Source organism: Oryzias latipes, chromosome 12 (assembly GCF_002234675.1).
Source record: "Oryzias latipes chromosome 12, ASM223467v1".
Lineage (NCBI taxonomy): Eukaryota > Metazoa > Chordata > Actinopteri > Beloniformes > Adrianichthyidae > Oryzias > Oryzias latipes.
Genome location: NC_019870.2, coordinates 14,421,256 through 14,437,609, shown reverse-complemented (window position 1 = coordinate 14,437,609; position 16,354 = coordinate 14,421,256). Strand labels below are relative to the sequence as shown.

Here is a 16,354-nt window from a genome sequence, read left to right as displayed (position 1 = left end):
AACTGTGAAATCTCACAAAATACAAAACATAACTTGCGCAACAGGTTTTCTTTTTTTTTTACATTTCTCTTTACAAAAAAAGACAAAATGATTGAATCAGGACTTAAAGCAATCAGAGCGTGAATTTAGATCAAGGATTTATTTTCAAGAACTAATCTCTTCTTAAAATTTATATTTGTATTTACATTTTTAAATACAAATTCAAATGTGTATTTAAATTTTTATAAACAAATCAGCACAATCTTGGAAGTAACTGTCTAAATTGATTTTTGATAATTATTTTCACTTTCATGTGGAGTTTCATATGGAAGCAGAAGTAAAAAAAAATGACGCCTTTTTATGAATAAAACTTTTCTTGAAGTTTCAGTCATGGCAGAGGTTGGTGGGGGGGCTCTGTGGGTGGGGCATGTCAGATATAAGTGGCATGAGGAGTTTATTTTTGACATTTAAACGGAAGACGTTTCAAAGAGTTAAAGAAAACCCCCCAAAGCAATGATGGTTGTGTTAGCTTTGCTCCTCTTAGTCGGTCTGCAGAGCAGTGGTAAGAAATTACAGCCGTTCAACTGCATCTCGTTTATGAGCCAAGATATTCACCTTCAGTGACAAACGTTTGTTTTTGCAGCTCTAACAGCGACGTATGACATCAAGGGTTTGGAAGATACATCTGATGCCCTAAAAGTAAGTGAGACATTTTCTGTTTTTGCAGTTTAAGTAACTAAAGTGAAAATGTATCTTTTATTCAGGGTGCAAACAAACAAAAAGTTTATTAGACCTTCTATAATTGATGATGTGCAACGGGATTTACAAAAATACTCTCAATGAACATGTGACAGGAAGTACAATCTCTACTTTTTTTTAACATATTCAGATTCAGTGAGCAGTAATCCATTGATTAATACTATATATATATTAACAGTTGTTAAGAAACAGGCAAATTTAAAGCAGGTGATGACTTTTACACTTTAAAAATAAAAGTATGTTACTCAATATATGATGCAAATATATTATAGTTGAACATTTTCATTTGTGTGGTGATTTTATTCCTGTATCCAGAGGAGTGATGTGTGCCAGGACTGCACCAAAATATTTGAGCTTCTTGAAGACATGCTCTCCAGTCCTGACCTGCAGGTGAACTCAAACAACTGAGACGTCCTGTTTGCTCTTTGATTGCATTATCAGCCATGTTTAAGTCAATATTTTCATAAATCAACAAAGCAGTTCATGCACTTAAAGCTTTGTGGTTGAATAGCTTTCATTGAATAAACAGATATCAATTTTGTTTAACCTCAGGGGTTTTTCTCTGTCCTGTAATCAACAGAAATACTATTCTTTGAATTAACGTGTTACCAGTGGCTTGTGGAACAAAACACGGAAAAGAAAGGTCTTATTTTCATTATGTAAAAGAAAAGCCACTTCCTTTTTCTGCTAAATACTGAAATGAAATTTGCCTTTTTCTATCTTAAACCCCAACAAACCACAAAAGATTCTCTTCCTTTTAGTGTACTCTAGAAACCAGATTCCTGACGCTTTGTAAAACCTTAAAAAGCTTAAAGCGTTTAATATCAATGTAAATTATTTGTATTTAACAGACAATGCAGGGATTTTTATGAAAGAAAAAACTGTTGATTTTATCTGTGCACCATATTTATGAGTAAATAAACATAAAGTAAATAAAACCTAAGTGAAAATAATTGCATTTTTAAGATTTATTTGGATGAATGCTAAATTTAAGCATTAAATCTGCATGGGAGCTAAACTACAACAAAAAATACTAACCACTTATTCAAAACACTTAACAAAACAGGAAAACTTAATTTCAAGAACAAAAGCAGACTCGCCTAAAAACTCTGTAACCCTTGTGCCATCTTAGATGACCCCACCCTTACACTGACGTGTTCTCCCTACCATGACAAAGGTGGATAAAGGTGGAAAGATTTCATGTAATCCATGGACACCAGTGAAGATCACAAATCATTGAAGAAAAAGGAGTTAGCGCTCTGTCTAGTGGGTCTAGATGACCCGACCCAACTCCCAATGTTAACGTGCCTAGGATAGCACAAGGGTTAAATGTTTCGGTTTCTCTGCACAAAGTAAGTTTGGAGAAGATGCTTTTTTTTTTCTTCTAAATGAACTTTAGAGCTCCAGCAGGAAGGTTTTATCTCCATTTTTTGTTACACTGCAGCTTAACAGACCAGAAAACCCTGAGATTTATAGATCACACCACTTTAATAACCTCCATACAGACATTGAGTTTTCTGGAATGTTCTCATCTCTACCCCCACATGGTGTCTCTTGAATCTTAGAAAAAGATCTTGGCGGGCATTGACCATATTTGTGCGCTCCTGCCCGGCCCCACCGCCTCACTCTGCAAGGAAGAGGTGGACAAGATGCTCCCACTGGCCATCACCTTCTTCACTGGAGTAGCGGTCAGTCATTCGTCATACAGGCGCATTTAAATTTTGAAAAAAAGTACCTTTTAAATGCTTAAAACTTTTCTCTTTCTCATTAGAAACCCGGAGAAGTCTGCAAAATGCTTGGGCTCTGCAACTCCTGTCCAAACAGTGAGATCCTGAGCTACTTTGTCAACAAGGCCCTGCAGGCGAATCTGCAGAGTGACACTGTCAGTTCATCAGAAAGGCTCCTGTTTTCAAGAACCAGACTGCTGTAGTCTTTTGCTTTACTCATCTTTTTGTCCCATATGCAGTCCGGACCCCAGTGCTCCTTCTGCCTCTTTTTTGTGAAGACTTTGGAGGAAATGCTGCCTCAGCAGAGAACTGAGGTGAGGTTTCTTGGAGGGAACGTTTGACCTGCTTCGGTGCACATTTACTGCATTTGTTGCTCCACAGGAAGCCGTCGCCAAGCTGCTGGACAAGATTTGTCACATTTTGCCCCCCTCTTACCGTGGCCAGTGTGAGGCCATCATCGACAAGTTCAGCAAGAGCGTGATGGATGCCTTCATCCACTACGCCACCCCCCAGACCATCTGTGCTCTCCTGCACATGTGCAAGCAGCAGGAGGAGGAGGAGGCCTCCGTTTTTGGTCAGTCCTTTGTTTCAAAGAGGAAAAAAAAAAAAAGCTTTTCAAAAGTGATGTTTCTCCAAAAAGATTCCTAGACGTTTGTCCTTCAATTTTGAAAAGTTAATTTGATTGATCACACACAGAATTATATCAAATTTGTGGGTTTTGTTCTTTCATAAAACCCATAATTACCCATCTTGATGTGATTTTACTGAAGCCGTAAGATAAAAAGGTGTAATGAGTGAAAATGACCTGAGCTGCACTAACACAGATCATCAGAACTGCATTAAAGTTGGTTTATAAAAGATTTTTAATCACATTTTAGTATTGAATATTTTAAACCTGCAGATTGCTTGTGTGCTAAAAGATGTTTTCTACCCGGCAGATCCATGCACTTTGACTTTATACAGCTGCAGAGACACAAAGACTGCCCTTAAATGTGGAGTAAGCAAACCTCTGAAAACTCTCATATAAAGTTATGCGTCTGTCTGGATGTTCAGCATCAAATACATTTGATATTTTCTCTCTAGACTTTATTCTACTGTCAGAAATTTCTCTGGAAGTCTGTGAACTACGACACGCTCTAACCTGATCAGGTGAGTCCTAAATGGAAAAGTCATTTAAATAAAGCATTCAAATGTAAAGTTCTTAACCGGTTTAATGTTAAAACTGGGCAGGTTCCGAGCTAAAGGAGAATCAGAATCGCTCATCATCTTCAAGCTGCAAAGCCGGATTTCTCTCATCTCTTTTTTTATACCGTTTGAGTTTAGTTTACAAACTGTGTGAATTAAACAATTAAAGCCTATTGGAATTTTCTTTCTGGACAAAAAAAAAAAAAAACGCTTTTAAAGGTTAAAAGGACATATAAGCAAGGTGACTGTAATCACGTTTCCTGTCTGTAGCTTTTCCATTAATTTAGTCATGTAATGGTTGAAAAACATGAACAATATAACTGTAATAAAAATAAATGATCTTTGTCAACAATGTGTTTCTTCAATTTTTGTTGCATACCAATTTAAATTTAGAGAGCAAACTTCATGCAACATTCTAAGACAAACTACGTTTCTGAAAATGTTCAAACCTTTAATGCAAGGAAACAAAGCAGAAGTGAAATGAAGAACAAAAACAATTTTTGCATCTGTTGAGAGGAAGCGACCATCTTCATTTCATCTTTTGCCTTGTGAACTGTTGAAGTGAAATAATCTGAAGCCCCGCCACACAAAAGATCGTTTATTGAAACAGTTTCCATGAGGAGCTAAATAAGACGTTACAGAAAAAGACAGATGGGAGGTGAAAGGGTGCATGGATGACAAAGAGGCACTTTTGAACATTATGCAACACGCCGACAGACTGACTTTAGAGGAGAAGCTCTTCAATCTCACCTCAGCAGGCCGTGTAAACAAGCCGGTTTCTCTGTACAACACCAGCCAAGCAGCCCGCGTTCTGGACGAGACAGAAGGTGTACCATCACAGAGAAAACAACAAAACAGACAGTGTACTACTGCAACGACACCACAAGGGGGAGCTAGTGCAGAACAGTCCCACAGAAAAACAAAGTCCAGCATCAGAGTTAACTAGGAAACAGCTCCACTTCATACTGTAGACGTTAAAAGACGACACAAACTGTCCAGCTGTGTTTCACAATTTGCTTGGATTTTAGTCCAGGAGATACATTTAGAGCATTTCAAATCCTTTTAACTCTTTGGTTTCCATGTTTTATGTTCAATTTTTTGCAAGTTAATCCAAACCTCAGGTGGAAAATCTTTGGCGTCTAAAATTGCTTCTTACACAAAACGCTGTTAAAAACTAAACTGGTGCCATTTTTAAATATAGGTCACCAGACATCACAGACAAGAAGCTTGGATGATGTCGAAACACAACCAGCTGATTGCTTCAGCAGCAGGTCAGGAGTGCAGGGATTGTTCTGGTGACTTGCTTAAGGTCAACCACTGATGCAGAAGAGGGAAGAAAACATTTAGGGGAACTTTAACCACCAGTATCTGCATCTCTTTTTGTGCGTTTATGATAAATCCAAGAGCAAAACCCAGTTCTTGGAGCACATTCCACTTAGAGGAGACAGGTTAGGCCTGGACTGACGACGAGGGACCCCATTATTTAAACCCAATACACGTAGAAACAGACAACAGAACATCACACAGATGTCTACAGGAAGAGCATGAACTACACGTAAAGCAGTTGATGCTCCATGATATGGGTGAGGAAGAGTAGGGAAAGAGGAAGAAGGAGAGATCTATGTCTGCTTTAGCTAGTTGCACATTAGACTCAAGTATTTGAATCATCAGCTGCTCAATTCTGCTTTGAATCAACGGCCTTGTTACTTTCAAATCATTAAATCCATGATTCCTATTAATCTCAGCAGTTTGAGTCAATATTTAGAAAGAAAAAACTTCTGCAGCAACTGTGGATTTTGCTGGAATTCTTGTGTCTTCGGAATAGATTAGAGGTCAGAAACTCCACAAACTAACTTCCAAGGAGACAAAAGTACTTTCAGATATGCTAACTATGCGCTGATCTATCCAAAAACTCCTCTCAACCGATCAGATGTCACTAAAGCTTCTCCTCATTCACATCTCATGTCTACATCCCTTTTCAATCAGACATTATGTTTATAGCTAAACTTTGATTCACTCTTTAGAAAAGAAATGACTCCCCTTAATATTAGACAAACATCCCAGCATTTATTTAGTGTTAATCAGAAGACTAGCTTGACCTTTTACTCCACAAAATAGAAAAAGTGACCTCCAGTGGAGCTGATTTAACAGAAGTTTGTTAGCAGCTTCAGATATTTCTACAAAACATCCAAAAACCTGAACCAACACAAATAAATATTTAAGGATTTGCAGACACCCTTTTTTCTAAACTAAAATACTCAGGATTGTGTTGAAATCAAGCAAAACTCTTAATTGAAGCTTTACTGCCTCCAACCCTGTAAGATGCACTCAGATGTCAAAATACGGAGGAAAAAGGGAACAAACTATCATGAAGTATTGGCAGCACAACTCAGCCCTGTAACTCCCCAAAAGCTGCTGCTTTACCTGGATGGTCTTCAGTAGATCTAAGGTTTAGTGTCGTGGATGCTCCGTCACGCCCTCGTGTGTGTGAGGAAGAGCAGGGAAAAGAGGAGGAAGGAGGCAGGAGAAAGAGACACGTTCATCTAAACAGGAGCTGACATGTGTTAGCCAGCAAAAGCCAGGGTTCAATATTTCAGCTTCTTGGGCATCTCCCAGGAAAAGACGTCACGGCCGAAGTGGCCGTACGCTGCGGTGCGCTGGTAGATGGGTTTCTTCAGATCCAGTTCCCTGGAGCACAAACAGAATTCAGAACATCTTAAACTGAGGATTGAAAAGGATGTTCATATTGTAGAAAGTACAACTGAATTGTTCCCCAAATTCAGTACCAATAAATAAAAGTTAAATGTGACTCAATGATCCCATCTGGAAACAGTCAACCTGTCCAACCAGCAGCTTTTAGTGCAAGAGCGCCCCCTACAGTTGGGCTTTAGAACTCATGTCCACAGAGGAAGCCTTTACCTGGTGCACCCTGCAGAGATCGTTCTCTCACCAATGAAAGCAGTTCTACCTAAATCCTTTTATTCCACTCAGTAAAATACTCAATGCTACAAAAGCCCACACCACTATTCTCCCACTGCCATACCAGGCAGTTGAAGAGGTGTTCTATGCATTGAAGTTTACAACATTAGAGTCAAACGTGTCTTTATTTTGACTGTGTCACTGAAGAGCAGGACACTGCAGCAACGCAGGATTTGAATTTAACAGTTTTCAGACGAATTATTGAGGATTCATGTTCTTTTCCTATTTGGACGTCTTCCTAAATCTTTCTTCCGACACGGAGACCTTTTTCAAAACAAGAACAGCTGATGTTACCTCACAATAACTCCAGGACGCAGATCAAAGTTCTTCATCACGATGTCCAGCAGCTCCCTTTCACTCCTCTGGGACGTCCCATAGTGGAAGATGGAGACGGACAGGGGGTGGGACACTCCAATAGCATAGGAAACCTAAACAAATTTAAAATAAAGTATAAGTTAATACAACTTGAAATTGAGTACAAAGGCAGATAACAAAAATATCTAAAGGCTGCTTCATGTTTTATAAGAAGCTAGAACAAATGCCTGGCATGCAGAGCTGCAGGAAAATAAGAAGCCTTTTAGCTCTGAAGACAAAAATCTGTAGTTCTGCACACAACCATTGAGTCCAACCTGAGCAATATCAACCAAGGAACAACTATTATGCAATCCATCAAACTATTGAAGCGGGGATGGTTAACGTGGCAATTGGAAAAACGACGTCTGCACTGACTTTTATTCTTTTGTATTTTACAGAATTTCTGAGCTTGTGGTCAAGCATAAAACTCCTTCATCAGATTGTCCCCAAATGTGAGAATCAATGCTCAGACTATGGTGTAGTGGCAAGGATGTCAGGGACATGAGAAGCAGTTTAACAACACAATTTCATCCTTCAAAAAACAAAAAAAAAATAGTCAATTTATAACCTAAAACAAAACATATATAACTTTAAATATAGAAACAAATATAAAGCTGGTTTTCTCGTAGGAGGATATTCATGTAAAACTAAAATCGCTCCAGATGAGACTTTCAGCTTCTGTCTGTTTGCTCAGCTGCTGACGGGGCATAAAGGAAGAATAAATAAAAAGATGGCCAGGAGTCATAGACTTTTAGCAAATAATCCCAGTTCATTTAACTTCTAATCACAGAGTCAAAAGCATTTCAAAAGTATTAAAATGTTCCTTTGGCATCTCTGCTGACCTGGACTAACACGCGTCTGCAGAGGTTGGATTTCACAAGAGACTTGGCGACCCATCGAGCGGCGTAGGCAGCTGAACGATCCACCTTGGTGTAGTCCTTTCCAGAGAAAGCTCCTCCTCCGTGGGCCCCCCAGCCCCCATAGGTGTCCACGATGATCTTACGGCCAGTTAAACCAGCGTCCCCCTGTGGATAGAAGGATGCAGCGCAACAAAAAGCCCAACTGTTTATCTGAATACGATTTTTATAGAAGGGAATCGACTAAAGCGGATTCAATTGTTGCATGAAGTCACTTCCTGTCTGACTGTGTGAAAGGTCAGAAAAAATATATAGAGCTATCAAATAAAAGCACGACGCCTCCTCTCACCTGTGGACCCCCGATGACAAAACGGCCGCTGGGCTGAAGGTGATAGATGGTTTCATCATCCAGGTACCCAGACGGGACCACAGCCTTCACCACCTGCTCCTTCAGACAGCGGCGCATTTCTTCCAAACACACGCATTCATCGTGCTGCACGGAGATGACGATCGTGTGAACGCGCAGCGGCACCACAGCTCCTCTGTCCTGCTTGTACTGAACAGTCACCTGCAGAACAAAGACGGGCAGAAAACTGGATGTTATCTCATCTGGTCACACACACAGCAGTTTTAGGATCAGGATGCTTCAAACTAAACGGTGAAAAACACATCTGCAAATCCCAACCTGCTAGTTTATGGCATTAGAAACCTGGTTTATTTAGTTTATAAATGTTTCTTAAGTGGTAATAAGCAATGCTTTGAACACTAATAAAGAAAAGAGCTTTTGAACTTAAAGTGAGCTCCAAAAGTAGAGAAAAAGAACAGCATCTTTCAATTTAATACTAAACTAAATTAGCTTCAAATAATTTGAAACAGGCACAAAATAAAGCAAGAGAAAAAACTAGATAAGAAAATACCAGTAAAAACAGAAAAACATAAAAAAAAAGGAAAAAACTGCTTTTATTTTAACCCAAGATCAATCTTAACAGTCTGGTGTTAAATGACCAAATAACTCTGTATACATTCATATTAGCAATTAATTTGAATAATCATAGAAAGTAGTTGATTTTTTTACTTTAAATCTGAAATGTATCTATAAAGATTACTTCATAATGTTATATTATTCTGTGCAAACTGAAAAGTGATTTTCTGATGAGATCTGGTTCCCTGAGCACTTTGAAGAAAACATAATGCAGTATTAAAGTTTCTAACTAAATGTTAGGTTTGTTTAGGATGTAAAGGGAATTCCATCCTCTGTTAGTCAAACGTTAAAGGCTGTAAAAAAATGCAAAAATGACCCCAAGCTATCCAACACGGCACCATTCCTAGTAACAAGCTTGAAACAACGGCATTTGAAAAGTATGTCATTGTCCACATGTGTGCACATCTGCCTGGAGAAAAGTGGGAAAAACATTCCTCCATCTGACCTGAGTTTTGGAATCGGGTCGGAGCCACGGCAGAGTTCCATCTCGCCGTAATTCGGCCATTTTGGCGTTGAGCTTGTGGGCCAGAACAATTGTGAGCGGCATGCACTCGTCCGTCTCATCCGTGGCATATCCAAACATCAGACCCTGTCAGAGGAGAGGTAATGATGACAGCAGACACCCAGCGTAGAATCATCAATGACAGCACTGCTGGTACCTGGTCTCCTGCTCCCACATCCTCTTCTTTCCGGTCCAGGTGAACACCCTGAGCGATGTCCGGAGACTGCTGCTCAAGGGCAACCAGCACATTGCAGGTCTTATAGTCAAAGCCTGCAAATCAATGACAGTCAAATGTTTTGATGCATCATCATACTTTGAAGAATTCCCCGTCCGTTTAGGATTCAACCGTGATTCTTCCCATCATGTGAAAGACCCCCAAAGACTAGGATCACTGACTGGAGGCGTTCCTTCAAAAGTATGATAAGATATGGTTTGATGATGGTGTAGTTCAGGCGGCAGTGGCTCAGGAGGTTGAGCAGGTTGACCAATAATCGAAGGGATGGCGGTTCGATTCCTGCTCCCCCCCCCCCAAATAAACTGTTTCTGTGTCCTTGGGCAAGACACTTCCTCCTTTCACCCTCCCTGCCTCCAGTGTGAATATCTATGAATGCCTTGGTGATGGTCAGAGGGACTGTAGGCGCAAAACTGGCAGCCACGCCTCTACCACCTCCAAGTATACATGAGGGGTGAAGGGATATCGGACACATTGTAAGCGCTTTGAGCGTCTGGAGTTAACCATGCGACTCTTCCTCGAGGGAGGGTTGTTTCACTGTGGCGACCCCTGATGGGAGAAGCTGAAAGTGAAAGAAGGAGCACTGTCTGCCACACTAGCACACTGTCGCCTTATAGCAGCAAGAACCAAATAGCAGCTCCACTTTGGCTTTCCCCCACACTAGTTAACTGTCCAGATGTCCTAAAAATTAACAAAAATACTCTTGAAATATTAAAACCTTCAGTCGAAAAACTTTCAAGGTGAACAAAACACTGGGCAAACTTTCATTTTAAAAGCTTTTTTTTTTTAAACGAATATCTCTTGATTCTAAAGAGGAATTATAATTTTTAGCTACAAAGTTGTTTTTCCCCTCAATATTTTAGCCCTTCCAGGATTTCACTTTTAAAAATGGGCTCAGATTTGAACTTCACATTCTCAGATGTTCAGATCAGGATTGGTAACCATCCTGACGCAACAAACCCAAGATTTTACACAGGTGGCAAAATAATTCATTTTCTATTTTAGTTCATGTGGATGACAAGTGTACAGTCGGTTCTAGTCAAGGCAGAATCCTTCATTTTAAAGCAGCAAAACCACTCAAATCATGACACTTGCACCACCATGCTTGAGATAATTTCCACTTCCTTACAGTCTAGAGATGGAAATAGCTTTGCTACTGTTTTTCCTAAAGATCATTTCATCGTTGAGCACTTCAAAATGAGGAAGAGTTCAACACATTCTTTTCGAAAACAAAATTTTCACATTTCAAATTAGAAGTGCCTTTTTGGAGAATTGGTTTGATGTTTTAGTTAAAGTACAGCGAAAGTATTCTGAAAAGCATTTATGATTTAAACTTCAAGATGAGGTCAGGATGGCTAAAGAGTACACTTTGTTTCCACTGATTGAATTGAAGGGGACATCTGGTGCATGTGCTGGATGATAAGCAGTTTAAACAGAGAGCAGGCTCTGCTCACTCCATTCACCAGAGCAGCAAAGGTCCAGACATCCTGACATTCAGCCTGGAGGAAAAGCAAATATGCTTGGGCTGCCCAGATGGATTCAGGTTGCAAGATCCGGCAGACTTTGATGATTTTCAACAGAAAAGCAAGAGGATGAAGCAGCAAACTGAAAGTTGCTCTAGTTCCACCACAGCTGCTGTAAACTCCAGTGATTGCTCATTGCCGTTATTCTATACTGAAGAAGAAGAAGAAGAAAAGTTGAATATCAATATTTGAAGGAAAAACCTGAAGCTACTTGTGTAGTCATCAGGAAAAAACCACTACTTTCTAAAGATTAGGTTTAGTTACAATAAAAATGTTATTGCTGTAATAAAACTGCCATTTTTGGTCACTCCAATACCAAAAGTTTATTCTCTTGCGAGACTATTTTAATTAATCTAAAATGACCAGTGGCCGGGATAGGCTCCAGCAGCCCCGTGACCCCGAAAGGGAATAAACGGAAGAAGATGGATGAATGAATGAATGAAAGAAATGACATATTAGTGATCTGATGGGAAAAAACCTGGAAAAAAAGACAGATGACATTTTCTCTTTATTCAACTACTACAATAATATAAATATAAAACAATATTTGCTTTTAATCCAGGAATGTGCTCCCAGCTATGCATAACTCATCCATGTACCTTTGGAGGAGTCGTCATAGCCGATGTCTCTGATCGCATCTCTGACAACTTTTTGATAGTCAACTTTGGCCCTGGAGGTGATCTCCCCCGCCAGCAGGATCATCCCCGTCTTAGCTACAGTCTCTGAAAGCCAAAGAAGAAGCAGTGGTTTGATGCTAACAGTATCAACCCGTTGACTTCACCTCCTGAGAACTGGCGTCCACATACGAGGACATCACATTGTGAGTTTTATTACCATTGTAGTTCATTCTGATTACCTGGGGCACTGTGACTTCAAAATAAAATAAAAAAACTTTCAAACAAGAGCTCGGGCCTCAGGAGGTTAAAAGTTTTATCATTTCAAATTACAACTTTGAACTAAACAAAAACAAAACTACAGGCTGATGGTTCCCAGGATAACAAAAGGCTGGTAACTGTGGAATTAAGAAAGGAATATGGAACGTGACATGCATAAGTCCTTTGAAGAACAACTTTCTGAAAGCTAAGAGCTTTTAAATTGATCATCTGCACGCTCCATCTTTTCAAGTGCAAAACAAAGTCAATGCATGGAACCAGAAACCATCAAAAGACACAATAGAGACAGTGAGTTTCTAGATAAACAAGGGTATAATGATTGTATTTGGCTAAATTACCCTTCCATGCCACTGTTTGATATTTTAGAGCTCTGTTTACTCACCACATGCTACTTTAGCATCAGGGTCTTGACTGAGGTGAGCATCCAACACAGCATCACTGATCTGATCACAAATCTTATCTGTCAAAGATCAGAATATATATATACACAAGTTAAAACATTCAAGCAAAATATTAGTTTATACTTTCATAATATGAACTTGCAATAAAAGCGGTGAGATAGTACAACTATTTCAGTACCATGTATAAAAGATACTTATTATTACTTTCTTGTTTTAACTACAAAAAACATCTTGCAAACAAGACATACATTTATTTTAGATAAATATATGATTCATTTTAACACTGATTTAACTTATATCATAATTTGTGGTTGATGATACAATTTGTAGTCGATATAGGTTCATTTCGAGCGATCCAATTCAGTGACCTAAGATTGATCCAGGACATCTTTAGCCAAAACTTTAACCAGAGATGAATACCTAATACTGAACACTAAGGATTACATTTTCCACTTTCCTTGTTTTTCTTGCAAAATAATCAAACGTGAATTAAATATGTGTACAAACAAACAAGTAAAAAAGAATTCATGGCAAATCCATTCAGATTTTAGTTTCATAGAGTTCCGCCCAAAACTGAACATTCTTTCTTACCACATTGTATGATCATGTCTTTGCAAAATCTAAAAATGTTCCACAGACTGGACTGTAATGATGGCTTGATCATGTTTTGCTGCATCACATGCGTGTTGTCTGCTTTAATGACACTTGGTCGTTTTTACGTTATAGTAAAAATTAACCTACCATGCTTCAATCCGAATGGTATTTTTCAATATTGATTATAGATTGATTCATTTCATTTTAAAACCATTTTATAATGGTTTAGGTTTCGATTCGATTAACAACTTGCCTCATTTGGTTGGACCGTAGGAATATAAATCAATTAATCGATTAATGAACTCATCTTTTTTCTTTCCCATTAAACAAATTTTTAAAATAAGCCACTACTCTATTAGAAGACTCAGACATTATCCATTTAATCAATTACAACTAGGCTAATCTTAGATTTGGTTTTAGGTTTGATTAATTAATTTTCCTTAAGTACAACCTCCATTATTTTAGTCACTACAAGTTATTTTGTTGCCTTTTTTCTCCTTCTTCTGTCTTTGGTTTTTCGCATGTTAGTCTTTTTTTGTTATATTTTTACTCCAACAAGCCCTAACAGTGAGCTAAATCCGCGTGGCATCTTTAAGTACACCTTCGACCTGATTGATTGACAGGCGCCAGCAGTCATCAGGAGTTAGCTACAGCAGCTAAGCTAGCATCTATGCTGTCTCCATGCTCGGTAAACTATTTCTTCAGCATGATGAGTTTAAACTAAACTTTGAAAATGTGTTTCGGCAACTTTTATGAACCAAAAATAATAATTCAACAGTTCTTTTGTTTTTTTCTTAATGTATTTGCTTTACCCTAATACTGACTGCATCAGTCAGAGACTAAACAAAGTTGTGATTAATTTTATTTAATTGTAATTATATATATATTTTTCAAATAACCGGGATTTTCTGTTTTATATTATTATTATTGCTATCTAATTCATGACTTAAAATTTAATTTCCAAGTGATTCAGAGGCTAGCAAAGTGTGCTAATTAATCTGGTGACAGCTGACAGACACATGACGCGTTTAGTAAAGCTAACAGGATGCTAGGCTAATCAGTGGTAGGGGTTGGCTCTGCTAAACAGTTGGGACTCACCGGGGTGTCCTTCTCCCACAGACTCGGAGGTAAAGAGGAAGCAGTCTTTATCGTGAAGCAGGTCGTGGTGGAAACCGTTCATTTTCAGACGGGTTAGGAAACAAACTGCTGTTTCTGAAACTAATAGAAGCCGGGAGTGTGGGGTTATTGAAAGTCGGCTAACCACAGTCTCCCGCTTCTTTCAACCACAACGCCGGGTGACGGACAACGTTTTCGACCGCTGCATTTATTTGTCTGAGCCTCTTGTCGAGATCCGTCAAGTCATTTCTCCACAGCCAATGATTGGAGAGCTAAGGCCACGTGGTGTCATTGGGCGGGGCTTCTCAAATCAAAACAATGATATTAATCTTGTTTAACTGGCGCCTTTAAATCATTTTCATACCCTTATTTTTCCTGCTTTCATACACAAACGTAAATAAATTTAAAGAAAAAAATGTTTCGCATCTACTAGCACTTTATAAGTTTTAGTTTAGCATTTAAATAATAAAAATTAAATATATGTAAAAAATAATGTTGCATTTACAAACACATTTCATTTTTTATTGTATTTCAATAATAGAAAATAAATGTATAGAATAAAATAATTTTGCATTAACCAGCTGGTTAAAAATACTTTTTAATTTACTAGCATATTTTCATTTGCATAAAGGTGATTTCATGTGAATATCTTTTTCAAAAGACATGAAAAAGAAAATAAACCCGCAGAAATTAATTAAGGTAACATTATCACAATCCTCTAGTATTGTTTAAGGTTTTTTATCCTTTACAAATATATAAGAAAATTCTGTCTTTTAACTCATTTTAAATTTTATTTTGAACGTATGAAAATAATAAACACAAAAATGCAGTTAAATGTAGTGATTTCAATTAACAAAGAAAGCTTGGTATTTACTAGATACAACATACATTTAATAATTTCTATAAAAGTTTTGTTTCAAAGAATTCTGTTGTCCAGTTTATTCACAAAAATATCGTAAGACATTCTATTTTTTCTTTAAAGCGTGTTTACCCCATACTTATTGAATGAAATTTGAGATGAGAATTCTTAAATCCAGAGTCAGAACAATTTCCTTTTTATCCTTGAAATGTAACAATGTTAAATGTAATAATGTTAATAAAATGATTATAGATTATGATCAATACAAAAAAAATGTAGGATAAATATCAGCATAAAGTAAAAAAACAAGCAATATTCTTTATAGAATCATCACAAAAACCTGCGGGACAGTTGTTTTAAGATACCTTTTTCTTCTTTCTTTTTCAAACCCAAGGATTTTGGATTTGGATCTGCTTGTAATCCAAAGAGTAATTATCTTTATTACTATAATCAAAGTGAACCTAAGCTTTGTTCATGTACTCATCCTGTACACAAATCAGAAAATCCCAGTGTAAGCTGAGCCTGCTCTGGAAGGATGACATTTGTTTTGTTTTCTTGTGAGACTAAATCTTATTTGTGGGAAAAGCTTTTAGTAAAAAAATTTATTCAATCACGGAGAGTCATTTAAATTATGAAATTTTATCAGTCACTAACCACAAAATGACAACAACAATTTACAGACTATAAATAAAATGTTGTACACATATATATGGTGACCTTATTTAAACTTTGCACTGCAAATGTTTGGACTTCAGTGAAAATTCTATACTGCATGTGACATCGATTACATGCAAATTTGGTTATTTTTGAGTGAGTAAAACTAACGTACTATTTATTTTTGGGTAGTCAGGATCTATCGTAACATATCGTAACATATATCGAACATATGAGTATAATATAGACCTATTGTGTTCTCAAGTTCTCACAGTAAAAAAATGCATCCTTGAAGCTAAACAATAACTTTTGTGACAATTTAGTGAACTTTATAGAACAGAGAAACCACTCACAAAACTGCTTAAATGAAAAGATAGTTCTGGTTGGTCCTAAGGCTCACACAGCTGTAACTTTTAAGGCTGGCAAGTTGGACTAAACTCATAGACATTAAATCAAAATCAAATTAAACTTTATTTATTAAAAAAAATACTTTTCCTGCCTTGCGCAACTCGAAACACTTTAATAAAAAAAACACAAAAAAAACATACACAATATTACTATAAAAACCCAACCCACCCTTCACCCTTCCCACTCCCCTCCGTTAACACACATGACCCCACCACAATAAATACTAATTAAAATAACTTCTAAAAGAAACTTAAGGCTTGGCTCTGCTGTGAGGAAAGAGCATTTGGGAATCTTCATACCAGGATCCAGCTCGGCCATGGGAACATCGCCACAGTGCCCACCCAGACATG

General features: G+C 37.8%; 2 protein-coding genes across 2 annotated transcripts; one reads left to right on the top strand and one right to left on the bottom strand.

Moving 5' to 3' along the window:
- The first annotated feature begins 413 nt into the window (after positions 1-413).
- Positions 414-4,002, top strand: LOC101171262 (prosaposin). Its single transcript, XM_004074802.4, has 10 exons — positions 414-541; positions 623-678; positions 1,054-1,128; positions 2,304-2,426; positions 2,510-2,620; positions 2,705-2,779; positions 2,847-3,039; positions 3,404-3,462; positions 3,549-3,614; positions 3,696-4,002. Exons 1-9 carry the CDS (start codon positions 493-495, stop codon positions 3,603-3,605), a joined length of 798 nt encoding a protein of 265 aa, XP_004074850.1. The 5' UTR covers positions 414-492; the 3' UTR covers positions 3,606-3,614; positions 3,696-4,002.
- A 230-nt stretch (positions 4,003-4,232) lies between these two features.
- Positions 4,233-14,330, bottom strand: LOC101171015 (S-adenosylmethionine synthase). Its single transcript, XM_004074801.4, has 9 exons — positions 14,066-14,330; positions 12,355-12,432; positions 11,679-11,801; positions 9,482-9,594; positions 9,268-9,411; positions 8,190-8,408; positions 7,826-8,008; positions 6,924-7,057; positions 4,233-6,338 (listed from the first exon to the last, which is right to left on the bottom strand). The coding sequence occupies exons 1-9, from the start codon at positions 14,145-14,147 to the stop codon at positions 6,236-6,238; spliced, it is 1,179 nt and encodes a 392-aa protein (XP_004074849.1). The 5' UTR covers positions 14,148-14,330; the 3' UTR covers positions 4,233-6,235.
- Between the last annotated feature and the right edge of the window lie 2,024 nt (positions 14,331-16,354).

Coding starts and splice junctions, on each gene's coding strand:
- LOC101171262 (XM_004074802.4), top strand. CDS start 493: ATGATGGTTGTGTTAGCTTTGCTCCTCTTAGTCGGTCTGCAGAGCAGT. Junction 2,621..2,704: donor CGAATCTGCAGAGTGACACT/GTCAGTTCATCA, acceptor TCCCATATGCAG/TCCGGACCCCAGTGCTCCTT. Junction 2,780..2,846: donor TGCCTCAGCAGAGAACTGAG/GTGAGGTTTCTT, acceptor GTTGCTCCACAG/GAAGCCGTCGCCAAGCTGCT.
- LOC101171015 (XM_004074801.4), bottom strand. CDS start 14,147: ATGAACGGTTTCCACCACGACCTGCTTCACGATAAAGACTGCTTCCTC. Junction 9,595..11,678: donor CTATGACGACTCCTCCAAAG/GTACATGGATGA, acceptor ATTGATTTGCAG/GCTTTGACTATAAGACCTGC. Junction 6,339..6,923: donor CGTCCTGGAGTTATTGTGAG/GTAACATCAGCT, acceptor TTTGTGCTCCAG/GGAACTGGATCTGAAGAAAC.